Raw genomic sequence first — 20,291 nt, forward strand, 5'->3', positions numbered from 1 at the left:
CATGAATGGGTGTTTGTGCTTAATACACTGGGATATTGATAGATCAGGAGCTATTTATCAACCACTCAATCATTCAGTCACTGTACCCAACTGAAGGTGACAATAGCTCCGGCTTCCGAGAATAGTAATGAACGAACTCTCTGTAGTTCCCCACTGTAACTCTCCAGCTTCATACAGCTCCTGTGGAACAGAAACAGGGGAACATTAGGAATGAATGGGAAGAGACCATTCAGCCCCTCGGTTCTGCTTCACCATTCTATCAGTTCGGAGTCGGATTTATATTTCAGTTCCACTTCCTTTTTCCTGCATATTTCCCAATGCTTTATCAGAGAATCCCTACAGTGTGTAAACAGGCCGTTCGGCCCGTCGAGAACACACTTACCCTCCAAAGAGCATCACATCCAGGCCCAAACCCCTACCCTATCCCTATAACCCTGCATTTCCCATGGCTAATCTATCTAACCTGCACACACCTATACCCTATGTGGTTATTTCCCACAGCCAGTCCACCTAACCTGCACATCTTTGGACTGTGGGAGGGAACCGGAGCACCGGGAGTGTGTCATGCTGGAAATTTCCTTGCTGATATTTGACATGATGCTATGAGACTTCATGAGGTCAATGCTGAGGGCTCCAGGGCAACTTCCTCTTGAGTGTGTCCTACCGTCCTGGTGTCCTTTTCAATGATTTGCTACAACGGGAGGGGATTGCTAGGGCCATTACAGAGGGCAATGAAGAGTTAACCACATTGCAGTGGGTTTGGAGTCACATGCAGGCCAGACCAGGTCAGAACAAAAGATTTCCTTTCCTCAGGGGTAACCCGATGGAATTTTACAATGATTTCACAGTGATCCTTAGAAGTTGATTTTAAAAATATTTGGAATTAAAATTCCTCCACAGTGGGATTTGAACCCAGACCTCCATAACCATTGTCTGGGTCCCTCAATTACCAGTTCAGAGATAACACGACTATTCCATCACTCCCTGAACCACCTCCCCCACAAACTTCAGACCTTAGCTATAGCCATTTTGATTTAATTTATGTATCATGTGTTTCTTGTTACAATATACAGTGAAAACTGTTATATGGTGTCGCCACTGTCTAAAACAAAGCCTAAAAGGCAGAAGAATAAAGATAAGAAGTGTTCAACAACTGATAAAGGGCTTTTGCCCAAAACGTCAATTCTCCTGCTCCTTGGATGCTGCCTGACCTGATGTGCTTTTCCAGCAACACACTCTCAGCTCTGATCTCCAGCATCTGCAGACCTCACTTTCTCCTTTACAATCCTTCTTGTTAAGTGCACCAGTACGGGGCTTTGGGCCTAGTGGTCAGGCACAATTTCCCCCGCCCCCAGATAGGTTGCCTACACCGACACCCTCGCCACTATGAGTCCTCGCCAGACCTCACCAATGCAGATGTCACCGATGCCTCCGGGTACCGGACTGGCCCAAACCCGACTCTGCCACCCAATTCCTGTGTGTCCCCATTGGGGCTACATCAGCAACGCAGCCTGGTCTCGCACTGGGCCCAAACACTGAGAATCACGTGGGCCTGGTCGGTGCTGGGGAGATGAGCGAAAGCTCAGTTTAGAGATCCAAACCCACGGACTGCACCTACCTGTGCATCCTGAGCCACGAGATCCTCGCTCACTACATCGTCTGCTTCCCTGGTCCCCTAGAAAAACAAGGAATCGAATAACCAAAGAGGAATGCCGCTTGAAGTTTTATTTGCTGGGCTGGGAAAGCAGGAGGCCCGTCCTGCTGTCCAATTAGACCTGTACTTTCAACTCATTTCCCCACGAACGTTCATCAGTCACAATGGGTGGAGTTTGCACGTTCTCCCCGTGTCTGCGTGGGTTTCCTCCGGGTGCTCCGGTTTCCTCCCACAGTCCAAAGATGTGTGGGTCAGGTGAACTGGCCATGCTAAATTGCCCGTAGTGTTAGGTAAGGGGTAAATGTAGGGGTATGGGTGGGTTGCACTTCGGCGGGTCGGTGTGGACTTGTTGGGCCGAAGGGCCTGTTTCCACACTGTAAGTAATCTAATCTAGTCTAAACAAAATGGAGGAAGGACAGAGGTGTCTGCCTGTGCAGGATGAATCCAGTTTTACTTCCCCTGGTCCACAGAATATCACACCGGGATGGGGGGGTTTGCTGGGCATGAGAATTATTTCCACATTTTGGACTCTTTCAGAAGGACATCAAGATCTTAGACCAGGGTCCAAGGAGGGTTAGTGCAAATGGAACTGGGCTGTGGAGATTCGGTTCCGTAACTAGGATCGCTCTCTTTTAAAGTCGAGCAAGTTCGGGGAGAGTTGATCGAGCTGGTTAAAGTCATTAAGAGTTTTTGATAAATTAAACATTGAGAAAGTGTTTCCAGGGAGGGTTTTTGGGAGGGTTGATGATCTGAGGACAGGGTAATTAACTGAGAAGAAGCACAAAGGTGGGATGAGGGAAAAAACAGGTATAGTTGCTCTATAGTGTACTGCAGATAGATGCATGCTGTACGTTGTCTCTGGATCTTTATGTTTAATACTTTTATGGTGATGTATGTATAAACTATTACTGAATGGGAGATTGAGAGAGAGCTGCTTTAACAGGAGAAGAGTAGGAGTGGCACTAAGCCACAGAGACATAGAAACTAGGAACAGCAGTAGGCCATTCGGCCATTCGCGTCTGCTCCGCCATTGAATATGATCTTGGCTGAGCATCCAACTCAGTCCCCATTCTTGCTTTCTCCCCATTCCCTTTGATCCTTTTAGCACCAAGAACTATTAAGTATCGCAATTTCCATGTCCTTATCTAAAGAAGGATGTTCTGGCGGCAACAAAGGGAGTGCAGTGAGGGATTCCCAGACAGATTCCTGGGATAGCAGGGCTGACGGATGAAGACAGACTGGATTGGTTCAGATTATGTTCACTGGAGTTAGGTGAAATGAGGGGGAAAGTTCACAAAACCCTCTGAAGTTCGATTAGGACATGACAAGGTAAATGCAAGAAGGATGTTCCCAATAACCAGGGGGTCCCGAACCAGGGTCACAGTCTAAGGATACAGGGTAAACCATTCTGGACTGAGCTGAGGAGGAATGTCTTCACCCAGAGAGTGGGGAGCCTGTGGGACTCTCTGGCATGGAATATAGTTGAGGCCAAAACATTGAATGTTTTCAACAAGGAGTTAGATATAATTTCTAGGGCTAAAGGGATCAAAGGGAATGGGGAAAAAACAGGAACAGGGGACTGCGTTGGACGATCAGTCATGATCCTATTGAATGGCAGAGCAGGTTCAAAGGGCCGAATGGCCTCCTCCTGCTCCTAGTTTCTATGTTTCTCTGTTAGTGATGTCCATGCATAGTGACACAGGATCTGAGTGATCTGTAATAAAACCAAGAATGCTGGAGAAACTCAGCAGGTCTGGCATCATCTGTGGAGAGAGAAAAATCGGGTTCACATATCAAATCCAGTCTGATTCTTCAGAAGAAGAGTGCTGCCAGACCTGCTCGGATCGCTCTACAACTTACTGTTTTATTTCAGATTTGCAGCATCCGTTGCATTTTACTTTGTGACTGGGATGCTGTTCAGGTAGAGTGACCTCCCGCCACTCTCTGTCTCTCCTCACACATCAAACATCGGGGAACAGTCGCTGGGGAACGGTCTGCTTTGTGGTGTCTCTCATAGCTCGAGAGGATGAGAGGCTAGGGGTGGAGAGGCTGTTTCCTCAGGTTAGAGAGTCTCTCCAAAATTGTGGGAACACGGAGCAGATATTCACAAAACCTGGAACATTCGAGATTGAGGGATGATTCGATTGGGATTTTCAATTTTTTGAAAGGAATTGATGGAGTAGGGTAAAAAATGAGGAACACATTCGCACCAAAAAAACAGAAGCCGCTTGATGTGTAAGTTTAGGCACAGGAGTAGGCCATTCAGTCCCTCGAGCCTGTCCCACCTTTCAGTAAGATTCTGGCCTAATCTGTGGCCTAACTCCATTTTCCTTAATGCCATTACTTAACAGAAAGTTCTCTCCCTTGGATGTAAAATTAACAACTGATCCAACATCCACTGCTGTTTGTGGAAGAGACTTCCAAATCTGTACCAAGATTGATAAAACCTCGCTAGGTAAGGGACCTGAAACCAGGGTGAGTGGGCAGAGTTAAGCGCAGATCGACCATAACCTCATTGAATGACAGAATAGAGCTGAGGAAAGAATGGTCTCTTCCTGGTTCCAGGTTCACACACACCAATGTGTCATTGACATCCTTCTTCTTCAGTGTAGCTTTTACCTGCAGAAGCACCACTAGCATCTTCTTAAAATGTCCCGATGTGTCTCCAACAACATCTGCTTCCACATCGGACTCATACACTGTAAGGGAACACCAGGATAATAAATCCCATTAGCTGCAAGCAAGATACTATTAGTTTGGGAGGTTACATATTTCTATTTCAAACTAATAGCCAGATATATCAGATAGTCACAAAAAAATCCCAGTTAGGAATTCAGAAAAAAAATGTCTTTACCACGAGGGTGACAAGAACATATTACATTCGAGACAGCCAATTGGTCAATGCATCCTACTCAACATACATTTACAGAGTAAAACATGACACACACAGATGTCGGGGCTGAGGAGTGGCAGGTGGAGTTTAATTTGGATAAATGTGAAGTATTGCAATTTGGTAAAACAAACAACTACAGGCCTTACACAATAAATACAGGGCCCTGGGTAGTGTTGTCGAACAGAGAGACCAAGGGGGTTCAGGTACTTAATTTTTTTGAAATTTGCGCCACAGTTTGACAGGGTGGTGAAGAAAGCTTTGAGCATGCTTGCCTTCATTGCCCTTTGAGTGTAGGGGTTGGGATGTCACGCTGCATTTGTACCAGACGTCGGTGAGGCCTCTTCTGGAGTACTGTGTGTAGTTCAGATCACCTTGTTATAGGAAGGACATTGTTAAATTGGAGAGGGTTAAAAAAAATTTATCAGGAATGGAAGGTTTGAGTTATAAAAATAGGCTGAATAAGATGGGACGTTTTTCACTGGAGTATAGGAGATTGAGGGTGACCTTATGGACATTTATAAAATCATGAGGGACATGGATAGGGTGAATTTGGAGGGGGGCCATCATCCAAGAAATTTTACCCAGCCGGAGGAGGGAGGTGTTGCTTAAATCAGCTATAACCACCTGCATTTGTATAGCGTCTTTGGCACACAGAAACATCTCAAGGCATTCCATAAACGTGTAATCAAACAATATTCAACACAGAGCTACATGAGACACAATTTAGGCAGACAGCCCATTCACTGGTCACAGAGCGAGGTTTTCAGGAACATCTTAAAGAAGGAGAGAAGGATCGTGAGGCGGAGAGTTGCAACTAGAGGTGGAATTTCAAGTTGATTGGAAGGCACGGTCACCGATGTGAATTGGGGATGTACAAGAGACCAAAATCAGATTAGCGCAGATCCCAAAATGATGGACTGAGTGTAGCACAGGTCTCACAGCTGCTCCTGAGAGCCAGGCTCAATTCTTGATTCACTTCTAGATCTCTTACAGTCATTACATTTCGTAGTTTAAGATTTTTATCATTTTATAAGCACATGAATAAGAAATGTTTGGAGGGATATGGTGCAAGTGCAGGCAGGTGGGATTAATTTAGTTTGGAAACCCATAGTCAGCATGGACTAGTTGGACCGAAGGGTCTGTTTCTGTGCTGTATGACTCTATGACCTCCAATGGGTTGTAGGTGTGGAGCAGATTACAGATGCAAACATACCTGAGAATTTTACAATTGAAGCCTAGTTTCTCTGGGAGTCACAGTGAGTGTGGAGCCATGGTGGTGATAGATGGCTAGATGTTGGTGCAACGAGGTCACGTTTACATCAATCAGATTATATTAACCCTACCTTCTTTGTAAGCTGCGGCGAGCTCATGGATTTGCTTGTTGTTTCTGGAGGCAAGGATTTCAATCAAGGCTTTCTCGTCTGTGCCTAGTCCCTGCCCAGGGGAAAAGAGACACAATCAAATTGGGGAATTGTGAACTTTATCCAGCCAATGTCTCAGCTGCACGCACCGCACGGATTCCAGGTTCCATCCCTGAAACCCCCCTTGTTCTCCTAAATAGTGCCACGGGGATTTCTTTTACCGTCACCACAGAGAGTTGATGGGGCCCTCAGTTTAACCACTCACTCAAGCGATGGTTCCTCCAGCGTGCCAACACTGTCCCTGTACAACACGTAGGCTCAGCCTGGGTGAGGTATTTGAGTCTCTGACTCTCTGGAGTTAGTTAAAGAGCTCCACATCGTCCAGGAAGTAGCCAGGCAGCTTGTCTGGTACCACATCCGATTTCACTCCCCCCTCCAGCACCAACGCTCAGTCACAGCACTGTGGGCTATTTTTTTAAAATGCAGTGCAGAAATTCACCAAAGCACCATCGACAGCACCTTCCAAACCTTTTATCCTCTAAAAGTACAAAGTGGGTAGACACACGGGAACACCACCACTTGCAGGTCCCCCTCCAAGCCACTCACCATCCTGACTTGGGAATATATCGGCATTCCTTCACTGTCACTGGGTGAAAGTTCAGGAACTTCCAACTTGCCTGGATGGGTGCAGCTCCAGCAAGACTCAAGAAGCTTGGAACCACTCATGACAAAGCAGCTCACTGTCTTGGGCACCCCAGCTACCATCTTCAACTTCCACTCCCTTCACCACCACCAGCGCTCAGTCTCTACAGGGCATACCATCAACAATGCGCAGTGCAGCAACTCACCGAAGTGGCATCACTTTGCAAAACCCATGACCTTGACCACCTGGAAGGACAAGGGTAGCAGATACATGGGAATGCTACCACCTGCAGGTCCCCCTCCAAGCCACTCGCCATCCTGATTCGGAAATATATCGCCATTCCTTCACTGTCGCTGGGTCAAAATCCCAGAATTCCCTCCCTCAGGGCATTGTGAGTGTAGCTACAGCACATGGACTGTGGCGGTTCAGGAAGGCAGCTAACCTTTGCAGCACAGTTAGGGGTAGGTCTTGTCAGTGACATCCACAATTTATGAAGGATGCACCAAAAAATGAAGTGGTTTTGGAAGTCCTGTGACGGTGAGAAGTAGTTTCATAATACTATTTCTTCCTTTGTATCGTTACCAAAATAAAATCAGAGAATCAATTGGGTTTTAATTATACAAGTTCTCTTCCTCCTGCTAGGCAGCTGTCAAATTCATGAAATTTTACCTCGAATTGAAACAGTGGAAGATGAACTGACAGCATTGCCTCTTACTCTGGGCTACAACGCAGTGATGGGGAAAGTGAGGACTGCAGATGCTGGAGATCAAAGTCAAGAGTGTGGTGCTGGAAAAGCACAGCAGGCCAGGCACAACCCTAACTCAAACCCTAACCCTATCGCCTGATTCCTGATGAAGGGCTTATGCCCGAAACGTTGATCGTCCTGCTCCTCGGATGCTGCCTGACCTGCTGTGCTTTTCCAGCGCCACACTCTGGACTCCATCACCTCCATCTCTGTCAGCAGGAAGTTGGCAAAACTCTCCCATGATCAATTTGATCACTGCTCCATTGCCATAGCAACTTGATTCTGACAAGGCGTGAGTTATAAATGACTTCAAATTATGTTCCCTTTTGAAATGAAACGGATTACATTTCTGTAGCGCCTTTTGCAGCCTCAGGATGACCCACGACACTTGACAGTCAACGAAGCGCTTTCGAAAGTCAAGTTAGTGTTGCAGCGTGGGAACGGTAGCCCAGGCGATCTGCACACAACAAGATCCCCCACAAATGGAAATGTGACAAGATGACCCCAGTCAATCTTCTTTTCCTTTCAGTGATGTTGGTTGTGGGATGAATGTTGGCCCTGGAATACTGGAAAGATGCTTCCTAATCATCACTGGGTATTAGCCATGGTCCCTTAGGCACTCCGTATTGTTCCACTGACAATGCAATGCTCCCTTAGCGCTGCACCTCCAACAATGCAGCACTCCCTCAGTACTATGTCCCTGACAATACTGTACTGTCTTATCTGCAGGAGCCTTTCACTAGGTCACCCTGGGAGTGTATCTAGAAACATGCAAATACACCTTTACCTTGATCGCGTCTCTCAGCTCTTTGGCATCGTAGACTGCGGGAGGTCTCATGAGGCCAATGATCAGTCTCTCAAATTTTCCTGTCAGTTCATACTTCAGGTCATCAATCAGATCCTGTGACACAGAAATCTCGTCATTTTCTTTAAGAAGTACTGCAAAGATTTTTTTTTGTGATCATCTCAAGCCTGTTTCGCTGTACAGCTTGGGGCTTGAGCTTACAAGATGGTTCACCAACCAGCATGGTATAATAATTAAACAGGTATCATTTTAAAAATAAACAGGCTCCCAAACTGCGTCATGACTTGATCTGTGTCCCACCTCGATCTGCCCATCATGGTTCAGTAACCATACCAAACAGAGGTGTATCCAGTTTAATTTACTCTCCAGTCACAATGGCTTCTGTTCGAGTGGGTGCTGGGGGGAGGGGGTACACATGGAAACATGTTTCCTGGTATTGGTTCGGAACCATCCAGCTCTCGTTTTAAAGCTCACCCCTTTGTCCTTCCCTCCAGGTAAACCAAACTGCCCTTTTGATTGTTTCAGCCAACTGTTAATCTCTCACCTTCAACACCATACAAATCCAGGCTATACACCACCCCCATTAGGGTTAGAGTTAAGGTCAGGGTTAAAGTTGGAGTACAGGATAGAGTTAAGGTTTGGGTTAAGAATAGGATCAGGGTTAGGATCAAGGTTAGAGTTGACATTAGGATGAGCATTACGGTTAGAGTTAAGGCTAAGGTAAGTATTGGGGCTAAGTTTAGAGTTTTAAGCTCAGGTTGTTATGTTGACGTTTCAGATAAGGGTTAAGGTTAGGGTTAGAGTTGGGATTAAGGTTAGGATTAGGCTTAATGTCAGGGTTAAGGTCACAGTCAGGGTTAGGGTCAGAGTCAGGTTAGGGTTAGGGTCAGGCTTAGGGTCAGGGTTAAGGTCAGGGTCAGGGTCAGGTTAGGATTAGGGTCAGGGTCATGGTTATGGTTAGGGTCATGGTTCGGTTTAGGGTTAGGGTTAAGGTCAGGGTCATGGTTATGGTTAGGGTCAGAGTTAGAGTCAGGGTCAGGTTAGGGGTAGGATCAGGTTTAAGGTCAGGGTCAGGTTAGGGTCAAGGTTGATCTGGATGATCCTCCTGTCTGTGCCAACTCCATGACCAACTGTAATACTCCCATTACCCTTTCCCATCCGGCTGCTCTTGGTAAGCTAACCCAGACCATCTCTGCCTCTTTCTTTGAATCTACAATCTGCGATATTTTCAAGTGTCTTCAAATACAGACAGAAACAGAGACTGCTGGAGAAATGCAGGAGAAGTATAGTCACACTGGTCTCAAAAACATCAACTGTTTCTCTCTCCACCGATGCTGCCAGACCTGCCGAGTTTGTCTCAGATTCCCAGCACCCACATTATTTTGCCTTATTCCAGAGCCCCCAGGTGGACTTTCTCTCTATCCTTGCTCAGTTCAAAGTTCAAAGTCTCTTGCCCCGAACAGTCTGGTTATGAAAAGGGGTGTAATTGTGTTTGTGTCTAATTTTAGCATACGCGCTAATGCAGTGTTAACACCCTTATGACACTATCCAGGAACCTGGTTATTTTTAAAATGACAGAGTTCACTGCAGGAGGTGAACTGTCTTGCAAGCTGTGAGGGTTGAAAACCCCTAATTTTTGAAAATTACAACTGAGACACCCAATGCTTGGAGCCAGCTCACACTGATTGTCAAGCTGCACTTGGAGGGTTATGAATTTTATTTAAAATTATCCCTTTTAACCCATGGTATGTTGTGCCTTCCCTTGGAAAACAAATCTCCATTTTTTCCTGTCCCTCTGCCCTCTGACCATTCAGCCCATCATATCTGTACTGTTGCTCTGAGACAACAATCCATTTGGCCTTATTCCCCTGCCCCCATTTTGGGTGACATGGTGGCTCAGTGGTTAGCACTGCTGCCTCACAACACCAGGAACCCAGGGTTTGATTCCAGCCTCAGGTGACTGTCTGTGCGGAGTTTGCACATTCTCCCCGTGTCTGTGTGGGTTTCCTTGTGCAGGTTAGGGTGGATTGCCCATTGTGTCCAGGGATGTGCAGGCTGGGTGGGTTAGCTGTGGGAACTGCAGGGTTATGGGGGTGAGTCTGGTTGGGATGGTCTTCAAAGGGTTGATGGGCCAAATGACCTGCTTCCACATTGTAGGGATTCAATGACTCAGCCCATTGTACCTGAGCCAACTCTCTGAAAATATGTTATTCTTTATTTCTGTGTGACACTGCAGCTACAGATGGGAATTAACACAGTCAATACTAACTGGATGATTCCCCTTTGGAGGGAGACTAGAACGAGGGGACACAATTAAAAAATAAGTGGTTCCCCATCTAAGACATAGCAACATGGAAACAGGAAGAGGCCATTCAGCCCCTCAAGCCTGTTCCACCACTCAATGAGATCCTGGCTAATCTGTGGCCTAGCTCCATATACCCCCCTTTGGCCCTTATTCCTTAATACCTTTGCTGAAAAAAACTGATCCACCTCAATTTAAAATTAACAACTGGTCCTGAATCCACTGCCATTTATGGAAATGAGTTCCAAACCTCTCCCACCCTTTGTGAAGAGACTGTTTTATCAGTCCGATTGTTGTGAATCTGTGAAATTCTTTATCCCCAATGGAGGCAGTTCATTGAACGTAGTGATGATTAAGGGAGATAATTCTTGATTGGTCAGTGAGGGCTATCAAGAAATTAGAGTTTGGGCCAAATCAGAACAGCCATGATGTCACAGAATAGCAGAAGGCTGAATGGCCTACTCTTAACTGGATGCTTGTATGAAAAGGAAATTTCAGACATTGTGAAAGACATTTACTGCGTTTATACCTGCGTTCAGACCATTGAGAGACGACACTAGATAGAAGCATTCCAATTATGGATGAGTGTAAATGGGATACTTGTTGCTGAATCATTAACAAGTGGGAATATGCCCCGAGTCAGTGTGGGGAACATTAAGTGAAGGAACATGGTTTTGTCCAGCAATAATTAGAATATGGAACGTCCTTCAACAAGAAATGATCGAATTTAAATCTACCACATTTCTGAAGGAATTAAATAAATACATGCAACCTAATAGGGGCAGGCAAATGGGGTTAGAGCTGACAATGTGGAACTTATACCAGTACAGACTTCCTCTGCAATTTTGAGAGTGGAGTGGAGGTTTGAAACATAAAAGAAATGGGTCAATTATCTTTCAACACACACAAAAGCATAAATAGTAAGTTACCCTTCCATAGAGGGTCTTGTAGCTCGTACAGATCTGCTGGCGTTGTGCATTGGACCTGGAGGTCAGTAAGTCAATGATGGTTTCTTTATCACTGCCTGTATTCAATGGGGATAAAGACAGGAGTTTAGTTCTTGCACTTTATCAAGTTCATTAATCTACACTGAGGAGATGATGGCATGGTGTTATTGTCACTGGATAGTGAACTGGAGGCCCAGGCTAATGCTTTAGAGGCACGTATTCAAATCCCATTGTTGGAATTTTAATTTATCTGCTTTGTTAACTCTCTTTCAGCAGTTGGGACCATGAAACTCTCATCGTGTTGTAAAACCCCTTCTCGGTTCACTAATGCCCTGGAGGGAAGGAAATCTGGCATCCTTACATGGTGTGGCCTACATGTGACTCCAGACCCACAGCCATGTGGTCGACTCAGAACTAGCTGAGCTCAAGGTTAATTAGGGATGAGCAACAAGGGTGGGTCTTGCCAGCGATGCCCACAGCCCACTGAAGAATAATGGAAATGGAAGTCATGTTTGATCAGTGCAATGCCAGCCATCAATCTACCACTGAGTCGGGGTGACAATGGCATAGCCAACTGTGACATTCCTCTAGATCTGGCCAGGACCCTAGAGAGAAAAAAATTAAGGACGGCCTTTCCCACCCAGGACAAAGCATCTTGCTTGACCAGCACCCCATCCACCCTCTCAAACATTCACTCTCTCCACACAATGGCAGCAATGTGGACCGGCTGCAAGGTGAGTTGTGGCAACTCACCGAAGTTCCAGTGACACCACCTCATTGTACAAGGGCAGCAGATACAAGGGAACATCACCCCCCTGCAAGTTCCCCTTCCACCCTGACTTGGAAATATATCGACGTTCCCTCACTGCCACTGGGTTAGAACTCCCTCCCTAACAGCACTGCAGGTCCACCCTCCACCACATGGCCTGTCAACACCAAACGGTTAGTGATGGACAGTAAATGGTGGTCAAGTGAGTCCTTCTGCTTCTTAGTAACCAATCAGTAAGGAGCTCCTGGTGGAGAATTGAAAGCACTACCTTAAACACTCAATACGACAGGACAAGCATTTCAACAGATGAGGACTTCACCCCTCCATTACGATTATTCCTGGGACACAGGTATCATTGAAAAGGCCAACTTTTATTGTCCATCCCCAGCTACGCTGAGAAGTCAGCATGAGTCTGTCTTTTGTTGTGTGGTTTGATGCTGCACCCTGAGTTTGGATTTAATATCAACTGGTTGGGGAGACAGCAAAGTTAACAGCTGTCTTCAGGCTTAAAGATCAAAGTAATACCATTTATTATACGTTAATACTAATACCTATACACGGTAATCTGAGATAAACCAGGCTCTGATTATACAGTTACATGAGGTAAGGACTAATCTACCTTCATGGTGTTAATATCCATGTGTCTTCCTCAGAGGATATTGAGGTTTATTTCCAGAGAATCTAAAGTTTGAACTTGCTCTAACTCCTCCCAAACTGTGATATGTTTTCTTTAGTGATGTGCAGTTCCCTGACATCATCACAAGGTTGCTCCATGCTCCCAAAGCCCTGACACAACAGCCTCCTTCCTATCTTGTGGAAGTGTGTGCCAGGTTCAGCTATTTCAAAGAATGGTTACAGCCAGCCACACTGTATATGATGGAGTCAAGGGTCACAATAGGACAGAATCCCTACCGTGTGGGAACAGGCCACTTGGCCCAACTAGTCCACACCGACCCTCCAAAGAGTAACCCATCTGGACTCATAGAGTCATAGAGATGTACAGCACGGAAACAGACCCTTCAGTCCAACCCGTCCATGCCGACCAGATATCCCAACCCAATCTAGTCCCACTCGCCAGAACCCAGCCCATATCTCTCCAAACCCTTCCTATTCGTATACCCATCCAAATGCCTCTTAAATGTTGCAATTGTACCAGCCTCCACCACATCCTCTGGCAGCTTATTCCATACACATACCACCCTCTGTGTGAAAAAGTTGCCCCTTAGGTCTCTTTTATATCTTTCCCCTCTCACCCTAAACCTATGCCCTCTAGTTCTGGACTCCCCAAACCAGGGAAAAGATTTTGCCTATTTATCCTATCCATGCCCCTCATAATTTTGTAAACCTCTGTAAGGTCACCCCTCAGCCTCCGACGGTCCAGGGGAAACAGCCCCAGCCTGTTCAGCCTCTCCCAATAGCACAAATCCTCCAACCCTGGCAACATCCTTGTAAATCTTTTCTGAACCCTTTCAAGTTTCACAATAGGAAGGAGACCAGATATTCCAATATTCCAACAGTGGCCTAACCAATGTCCTGTACAGCCGCAACATGACCTCCCAACTCCTGTACTCAGTACTCTGATCAATAAAGGAAAGCATACCAAACGCCTTCTTCACTATCCTATCTACCTGCGACTCCACTTTCAAGGAGCCATGAACGTGCACTCCAAGGTCTCTTTGTTCAGCAACACTCCCTATAACCTTACCGTTAAGTCCTGCTAAGATTTGCTTTCCCAAAATGCAGCACCTCGCATTTTTCTGAATTAAACTCCATCTGCACTTCTCAGCCCATTGGTCCATCTGGTCAAGATTCTGTTGTAATCTGAGGTAACCTTCTTCGCTGTCCACTCCACCTCCAAGTTTGGTGTCATCTGCAAACTTACTAACTGTACCTGTTATGACAAAAAGTAGAGGACCCCGCACCGATCCTTATGGCACTCCACTGGTCACAGGCCTCCAGTCTGAAAAACAACCCTCCACCACCACCCTCTGTTTTCTACCTTTGAGCCAGTTCTGTATCCAAATGGCTAGTTCTTCCTGTATTCCATGAGATCTAACCTTGCTAATCAGTCCCCCATGGGGAACCTTGTCGAACGCCTTACTGAAGTCCATATAGATCACGTCTACTGCTCTGCCCTCATCAATCCTCTTTGTTACTTCCTCAAAAAACTCAATCAAGTTTGTGAGACATGATTTCCCAAGCACAAAGCTGTGTTGACTATCCTTAATCAGTCCTTGCCTTTCCAAATACATTTACATCCTGTCTGTCAGGATTCCCTCCAACAATTTGCCCACCACCGAGGTCAGGCTCACCAGTCTATAGTTCCCTGGCTTGTCCTTACCGCCCTTCTTAAACAGTGGCACCACGTTAGCCAACCTCCAGTCTTCTGGCACCTCACCTGTGACTATTGATGGTACAAAGATCTCAGCGAGAGGCCCAGCAATCACTTCTCTAGCTTCCCACAGAGTTCTCAGGTACACCTGATCAGGTCCTGGGGCTTTATCCACTTTTAAACATTTCAAGATAGCCAGCACTTCCCCCTCTGTAATCTGGACATTTTGCAAGATGTCACCATCTATTTCCCTACAGTCTATATCTTCCAAATCCTTTTCCACAGTAATTACTGATGCAAAGTACTCATTTAGTATCTCACCCATTTTCTGTGGTTCCATACAAGGGCCGCCTTGCTGAACTTTGAGGGGCCCTATTGTCTCCCTAGTTACCCTTTTGTCCTTAATGTATTTGTAAAATCTCTTTGGGTTCTCCTTAATTCTATTTGCCAAAGTTATCTCATGTCCCCTTTTTTCCCTCCTGATTTCCCTCTTCTCCTACATTTTCCCCTGACTAATGCATCTAACCTACACATCCCTGAACACTATGGGCAATTTAGCATGGCCTATTCACCTGACCTGTACATCTTTGGACCGTTGGAGGAAATCCACACAGACACAGGGAGAATGTGCAAACCCCATATAGACAGTCCCCCAGGGGTGGAATCGAACCCAGGTCCCTGGCGCTGTGAGGCAACAGTGCTAACCACCAGGCTGCCCCTGATAATCTCAGTTACGTAGGGTGGCATAGTGCCTCAGTGGTTAGCATTACTGCCTCACCGCACCATGGACCCAGGTTCAATTCCACCCTTGGGGGACGGTCTGTGTGGAGTTTGCACATTTTCTCCGTGTCTGCGTGGCGTTTCCTCTGGGTGCTCCGGTTTCCTTCCACAGTCCCAAGATCGATGGGCCACGTTAAATTGCCCCATCCTGTCCAGAGATTTGCTGGCTAGGTGGATTAGCCATGCAGGGATTGGGTGGGACGCTCTTTGGAGAGTTGGTGTGGACTTGATGGGCCAAATGGCCTGTTTTTATATTGTAGGAATTCTATGTCTGGTGGGTTTCCTTCCTTTATGAAAATGGGTGAACCGGGTTGGGTTGTCAGCATTTTCATGGTTACTTTTTGCATACTGTAACCAGAATTCCAACTGGCCATGGTGGGATTTGACTGGTACTGGACTCTGTGTCCCCCTGTATAAGGCTGTATTCACTAATGACTGTGATCAGCTGGCAAAGGCTGGGCAAGAGTTGACTTTCCCAGGGGGAGTCTCCTTACCAAATCCTTTCATCGCGTTGTACAGATTTTCTGCATCTTGATTAGCAGAAAAGTCCTGAGCGGCTTTCACGCTGCCTCGATATCCCGATCTGGAACCCTGTTCAAATTTTAAAAACAGCATGAACAATTTAAAAATAGGTCAGTCAAAAATACAGTAAACTTTTTATTATCCGGGACGTATGAGACCAGGAGTGTGTTGATTGATTAAATACTCCAGACAGTCAAGTGGTCCGTATGATCAATGTAAAAACACACAATAAGTAATAGAAATAGAAAAAAAATACAGCGCAGTACAGGCCCTTCGGCCCTCGATGTTGCGCCGATCCAAGCCCACCTAACCTACACAAGCCCACTTTCCTCCATATGCCTATCCAATGCCCGTTTAAATGCCCATAAAGAGGAAGAGTCCACCACAATAAGTAATAGAATAATCATATGGGGGGTTTGTATACACATCACTGTTCAACTTTATTTACAACATAAATCACTTCAATAGTAATGCAGCTCTGGCTTAAATAAAACTTTACGGCAGAAAGCCTTCTCACTCACACCCTCAACTGGGTACTTGGTGATCGTGGTATTTGAGGAGAAACTAACTTGAAATTGAATCAACTGTTGATATTTCACACAGCCACTCGATTGAATAACCAACATACTTATATCAAGGTAAATAAGTTAAAAACTATAATAAAGGGACAGAATAATACAGTAATACAGTCTACACCGGACACATGGAATCACAGAATCCCGACAGCATGGAAACAGGTCTTTCGGCCCGACACGTCCACACTGACCCTCCACACGTCCACAGATCCATTCCCCTACCCTATTACTCTACATTTCCCCTGAATAATGCACTTAACCTACACATCGCTGAACACTATGAGGCAATTTAGCATGGCCCATATTCCCCTCCCCTCCCTTGTCCGCCTTTCACAGGAACCATTCCCTCTGGGACACCCTGGTCCACTCTTCCTCCACTCCCAACAATCCCCCCTCCCCCCACTTTACCCCCACACACCTCCCCTCCCCCCACAGCACCATCCCCTGCAATCGCTGAAGGTGTAACATTTGCCCATTTCCCTCCTCCCTCCTCACTATCGAAGGGCCCAATCCCACCTTCCAGTTGAAGCAGCAATTGGTCTCTTCTCACAATCTAGCCGGCTGCATTCGCTGCTCCCAATGTGGTCCCCTCTACATCAGGGAAATGAAGCGTAGGTTGGGTGACTGCTTTCGCAGGACACCTACGTTCTGTCCGCAAAAAAGACCCTGAGGCTTCCAGTTTCCTGCTACTTTCACACCCCAGCCTGTTCCCTGGCCAACATCAGGCTTGCTGCAGTGCTCCAGTGAGGCTCAGCGCAAGCTGGAAGAACGACATCTCATCTTCCTCCTGGGGACCCTGCAGCTTTCCGGACTCAAAATCGAGTTCAGCAATTTTAAGACTTGAGGCACCTTTTCCCATATCCTTACCCAAACCCCCACACGCCTGGCCTTGTTATCACCTCCCCATCCACCCTCCTCCTCCTCTGCCTGGCTGAACGTGTCACCTCACTGTCCAATTTCTCCTTTAATTCATCTCACTTCTGCTGAGTCAAAGGAGTGAAGTGCCTACGGGCACCCGCATGGGTCCCAGTTACGCCTGCCTCTTTATGGGGTATGTGGAACAGTCCTTGTTCCAGTCTTACACTGGCTCCCTCTCACAACTCTTTTCTAAGAACATCAACGACTGATTACTTTGGTGCCACTTCGTGTTCCTGACAGGACCTTGAAAACTTCGCTCAGTTTGCCTCCAATTTCCAACCCTCTATAATTTTCACATCGTCCACTTCTGACACTTCCCTCCCTTTCCTTGACCTGTCTCCATTTCGGGGAATAACAGATCCATTGCCATCCACTACAAAGCCAGAGACTCCCATAGCTGCCTTCAATATGGGTCTTCACACCCCACGCCCATCCCATTCTCCCAGCTCCTTCGTCCGTGTTGTGTCTATTTGGATTAGCCAGCTTACAAACCAGCGCTGCTGACACGGCTTGCTTCTTGCATTACAGTTCTTCAAACTTTCTCCACCCGTTGCTCCCGATGTGGTCTCTACATCGGAGAGACCATGCGCAGGCTCAGGGATTGGTTCGCAAAACATCTGTGCTCTGTACGCTCCAATCAACATCACCTTCCAGTAGCCAGCCATTTTAATTGCCCCTCCCACTCCCCCGGCAACATGTCCATCCTTGGCCTCCTGCAGTGTCAGAGTGAGGCCAAACGCAAACTGGAGGAACACCACCTGATATTTCCCCTGGGGAGCTTACAGCCCAATGGCCTCAATCTCGACTTCACCAGCTCCAAACTTCCTCCCCCCCAGCTTTATCCCATGTCCAGCCCACCCCCTCCTCCTCCTCACTCCCTAACCTGCCCTAACCTATCCATCTTCCCACTCATCTAACCACTCCACCCTTCCCACTGACCAATCACAATAACCCCCTACCTGCATCCACCTATCATCATCGCACCTACCCTTCCCCCAGCTCCAACTACCCTTACCCCTCACCCAGCCCCATTTATTTCTGAGCTCCCTTCCCCCTCCCCAGTCCTGATGAAGGGTTCCGGCCCATAATGTCGACCGCCCTGCTCCTCTGATACCATTTGACCTGCTGTGCCTTTCCAATTCCACCTTTTAGTTGACTCTGGATTGACAACGCGGCCTGTCCTAGTGCTTGTGAAATCCCAGCAATGGCAGCAGGGCAATAACTGGCATCTAACTGGCTTGTGGGCACGCCCACTTCCACCTGCCTTCCCTGCCTCTGGGAAAACAGGCAGGGCTGGATGGGAGGGTTTGGGGGGGGCAAAGCTCACATTAGAAGGGAAAGGGTTTGAAATGATACATCCTGGTGTGACCTGTATGCCTCAACACAGAGGTACAGAATATTTATTTATTTCCAAGCAACACTGTTATTTTTATTTTAACTAACTCCTCCCTCGAGGATAGCACCTTCCATTGAACCCAAACCTTTCCACCAAAGACCGTAACATCTTGCCCCTCATCTCTGCCTCAATTGTAGACTAATTGTTAAAGATTAATTGCCTTGATTCATCAAGAACAGCATTCATTCTAACTTGATCTTGACATCCAGATGCCAGAAACTCTGTCACAGAAGAGGACTTGGCGTCTCATCACCAACTTTGTCATAGGAACAGGAATAGTCCATTCAGCCCCTCTAGCCTGTTCTGTCATTCAATTAGATCATGGCTATGGCCTAATTTCATACACCTGCTTTTGGCCCATATCCCTTAATACCAAGACTCAGAGTCATAGAAATGTACAGCACGGAAATCTTTGGTCCAACTTGTCCATGCCGACCAGATATCCTAACCTAATCTAGTCCCATTTGCCAGCACTTGGCCCATGTCCCTCTGACTCCCTCTCCACAGTCGCTGCCTCATCTGTTGAGTACTTCTAGCATTTTCTGTTTCTTTCCGATCTACAGGATTGAAAGTTTGGAGATCTTTGTCTATTGTTCTTGCATCTTGCTTTTCCTACAATCTCCAGCATCCAGGCTAGCCCAGTGAAATCCCCCAATCAGAACATCTGCGAACAGCCAGGGAATCTGTTTACAAACTATTTTCAAAAAATTCTGGTCGAACCTAGGAATATTTCCTCCCGAGATGTCGTTGAAGGAGGATGTTGGATTGAATACACCTAACCTAAGAGATACACACAGGCTAAACATGTGTGAGGCTGCGGGGACCGGACAGAGGAGGTGCTGAAAGGATGTTTCCCCTTAGCATCGAGTAAGAAATCTACAACATAGAAAAAGTCCCTTCGGCCCATCTATGCCAGTCAAAAATCAACCCCCTCACTACCCTGAGCCCATTTCCCAGCACTAGGCCTGTAGCCCTGTATGTCTTAGCATTGCAGTGCACATCAAAATCTATTAGAAAGTGAGTTCCAGATTCACACCAGCCCCTGGGTGAGAAAGGTTTTTCCTCACAGGCCCCTGTAAACCCTCTGCACCTTCCCTTAAATCTACACCCCGCTCATTGATCCCTTCAGCAAGATGTTGCCCTCTGGTCTTAGACTCTCCACAATGGGACAATAACCTTTCTGCACCTCCTCTGACAATCCCCCTAAGAATCTGCCCTCCTTACCTGGTCTGGCCTACATGTGATTCCAGACCCATGGCAATTTGGTGATCTCTTAATCGCCCTCAGGTCAATTAGCAATGGTTCATAAATATTAGCCTTTTCAATGATGCCCAAATCCCAAGATAATCCTTAGCATCATTTTACCCATAAACCTCAATTCTCTCACTGATTAAAAATCTGGCTATCTCAGCCTGAAATATACTTAATGACCCAGTCTCCACGTCACTGGCTTTAACATCAGAGTGCCACATCTTTGGCATCAACCCGATAAAGTGCAGACAACAGCCACTGAATGACAGGACAGGTTCAGGGGATTACAGCCGACTCCTGTTTCTCCACTGCACTTCATGTTATAAACCCCTCGTCTGTAATCGCTGCTGAACAGCAAATAGCTCAAGAAAATGTAAAAATCAAATTGATGAGGAAAA

General features: G+C 46.5%; 1 protein-coding gene across 1 annotated transcript in view; it reads right to left on the bottom strand.

The window, feature by feature from the left end:
* Positions 1-20,291, bottom strand: part of anxa6 (annexin A6) — a 105,266-nt gene that overhangs the window by 57,754 nt on the left and 27,221 nt on the right. The window contains exons 3-9 of the mRNA XM_060837428.1: positions 15,726-15,822; positions 11,333-11,427; positions 8,084-8,197; positions 5,891-5,981; positions 4,274-4,353; positions 1,619-1,675; positions 87-180 (exon numbers count right to left, since the gene is read on the bottom strand). Coding sequence (XP_060693411.1) covers positions 87-180; positions 1,619-1,675; positions 4,274-4,353; positions 5,891-5,981; positions 8,084-8,197; positions 11,333-11,427; positions 15,726-15,822 — 628 coding nt within the window. The remainder of the gene's footprint in view (positions 1-86; positions 181-1,618; positions 1,676-4,273; positions 4,354-5,890; positions 5,982-8,083; positions 8,198-11,332; positions 11,428-15,725; positions 15,823-20,291) is intronic.

This window comes from Hemiscyllium ocellatum, chromosome 16 (genome assembly GCF_020745735.1).
Source record: "Hemiscyllium ocellatum isolate sHemOce1 chromosome 16, sHemOce1.pat.X.cur, whole genome shotgun sequence".
NCBI lineage: Eukaryota > Metazoa > Chordata > Chondrichthyes > Orectolobiformes > Hemiscylliidae > Hemiscyllium > Hemiscyllium ocellatum.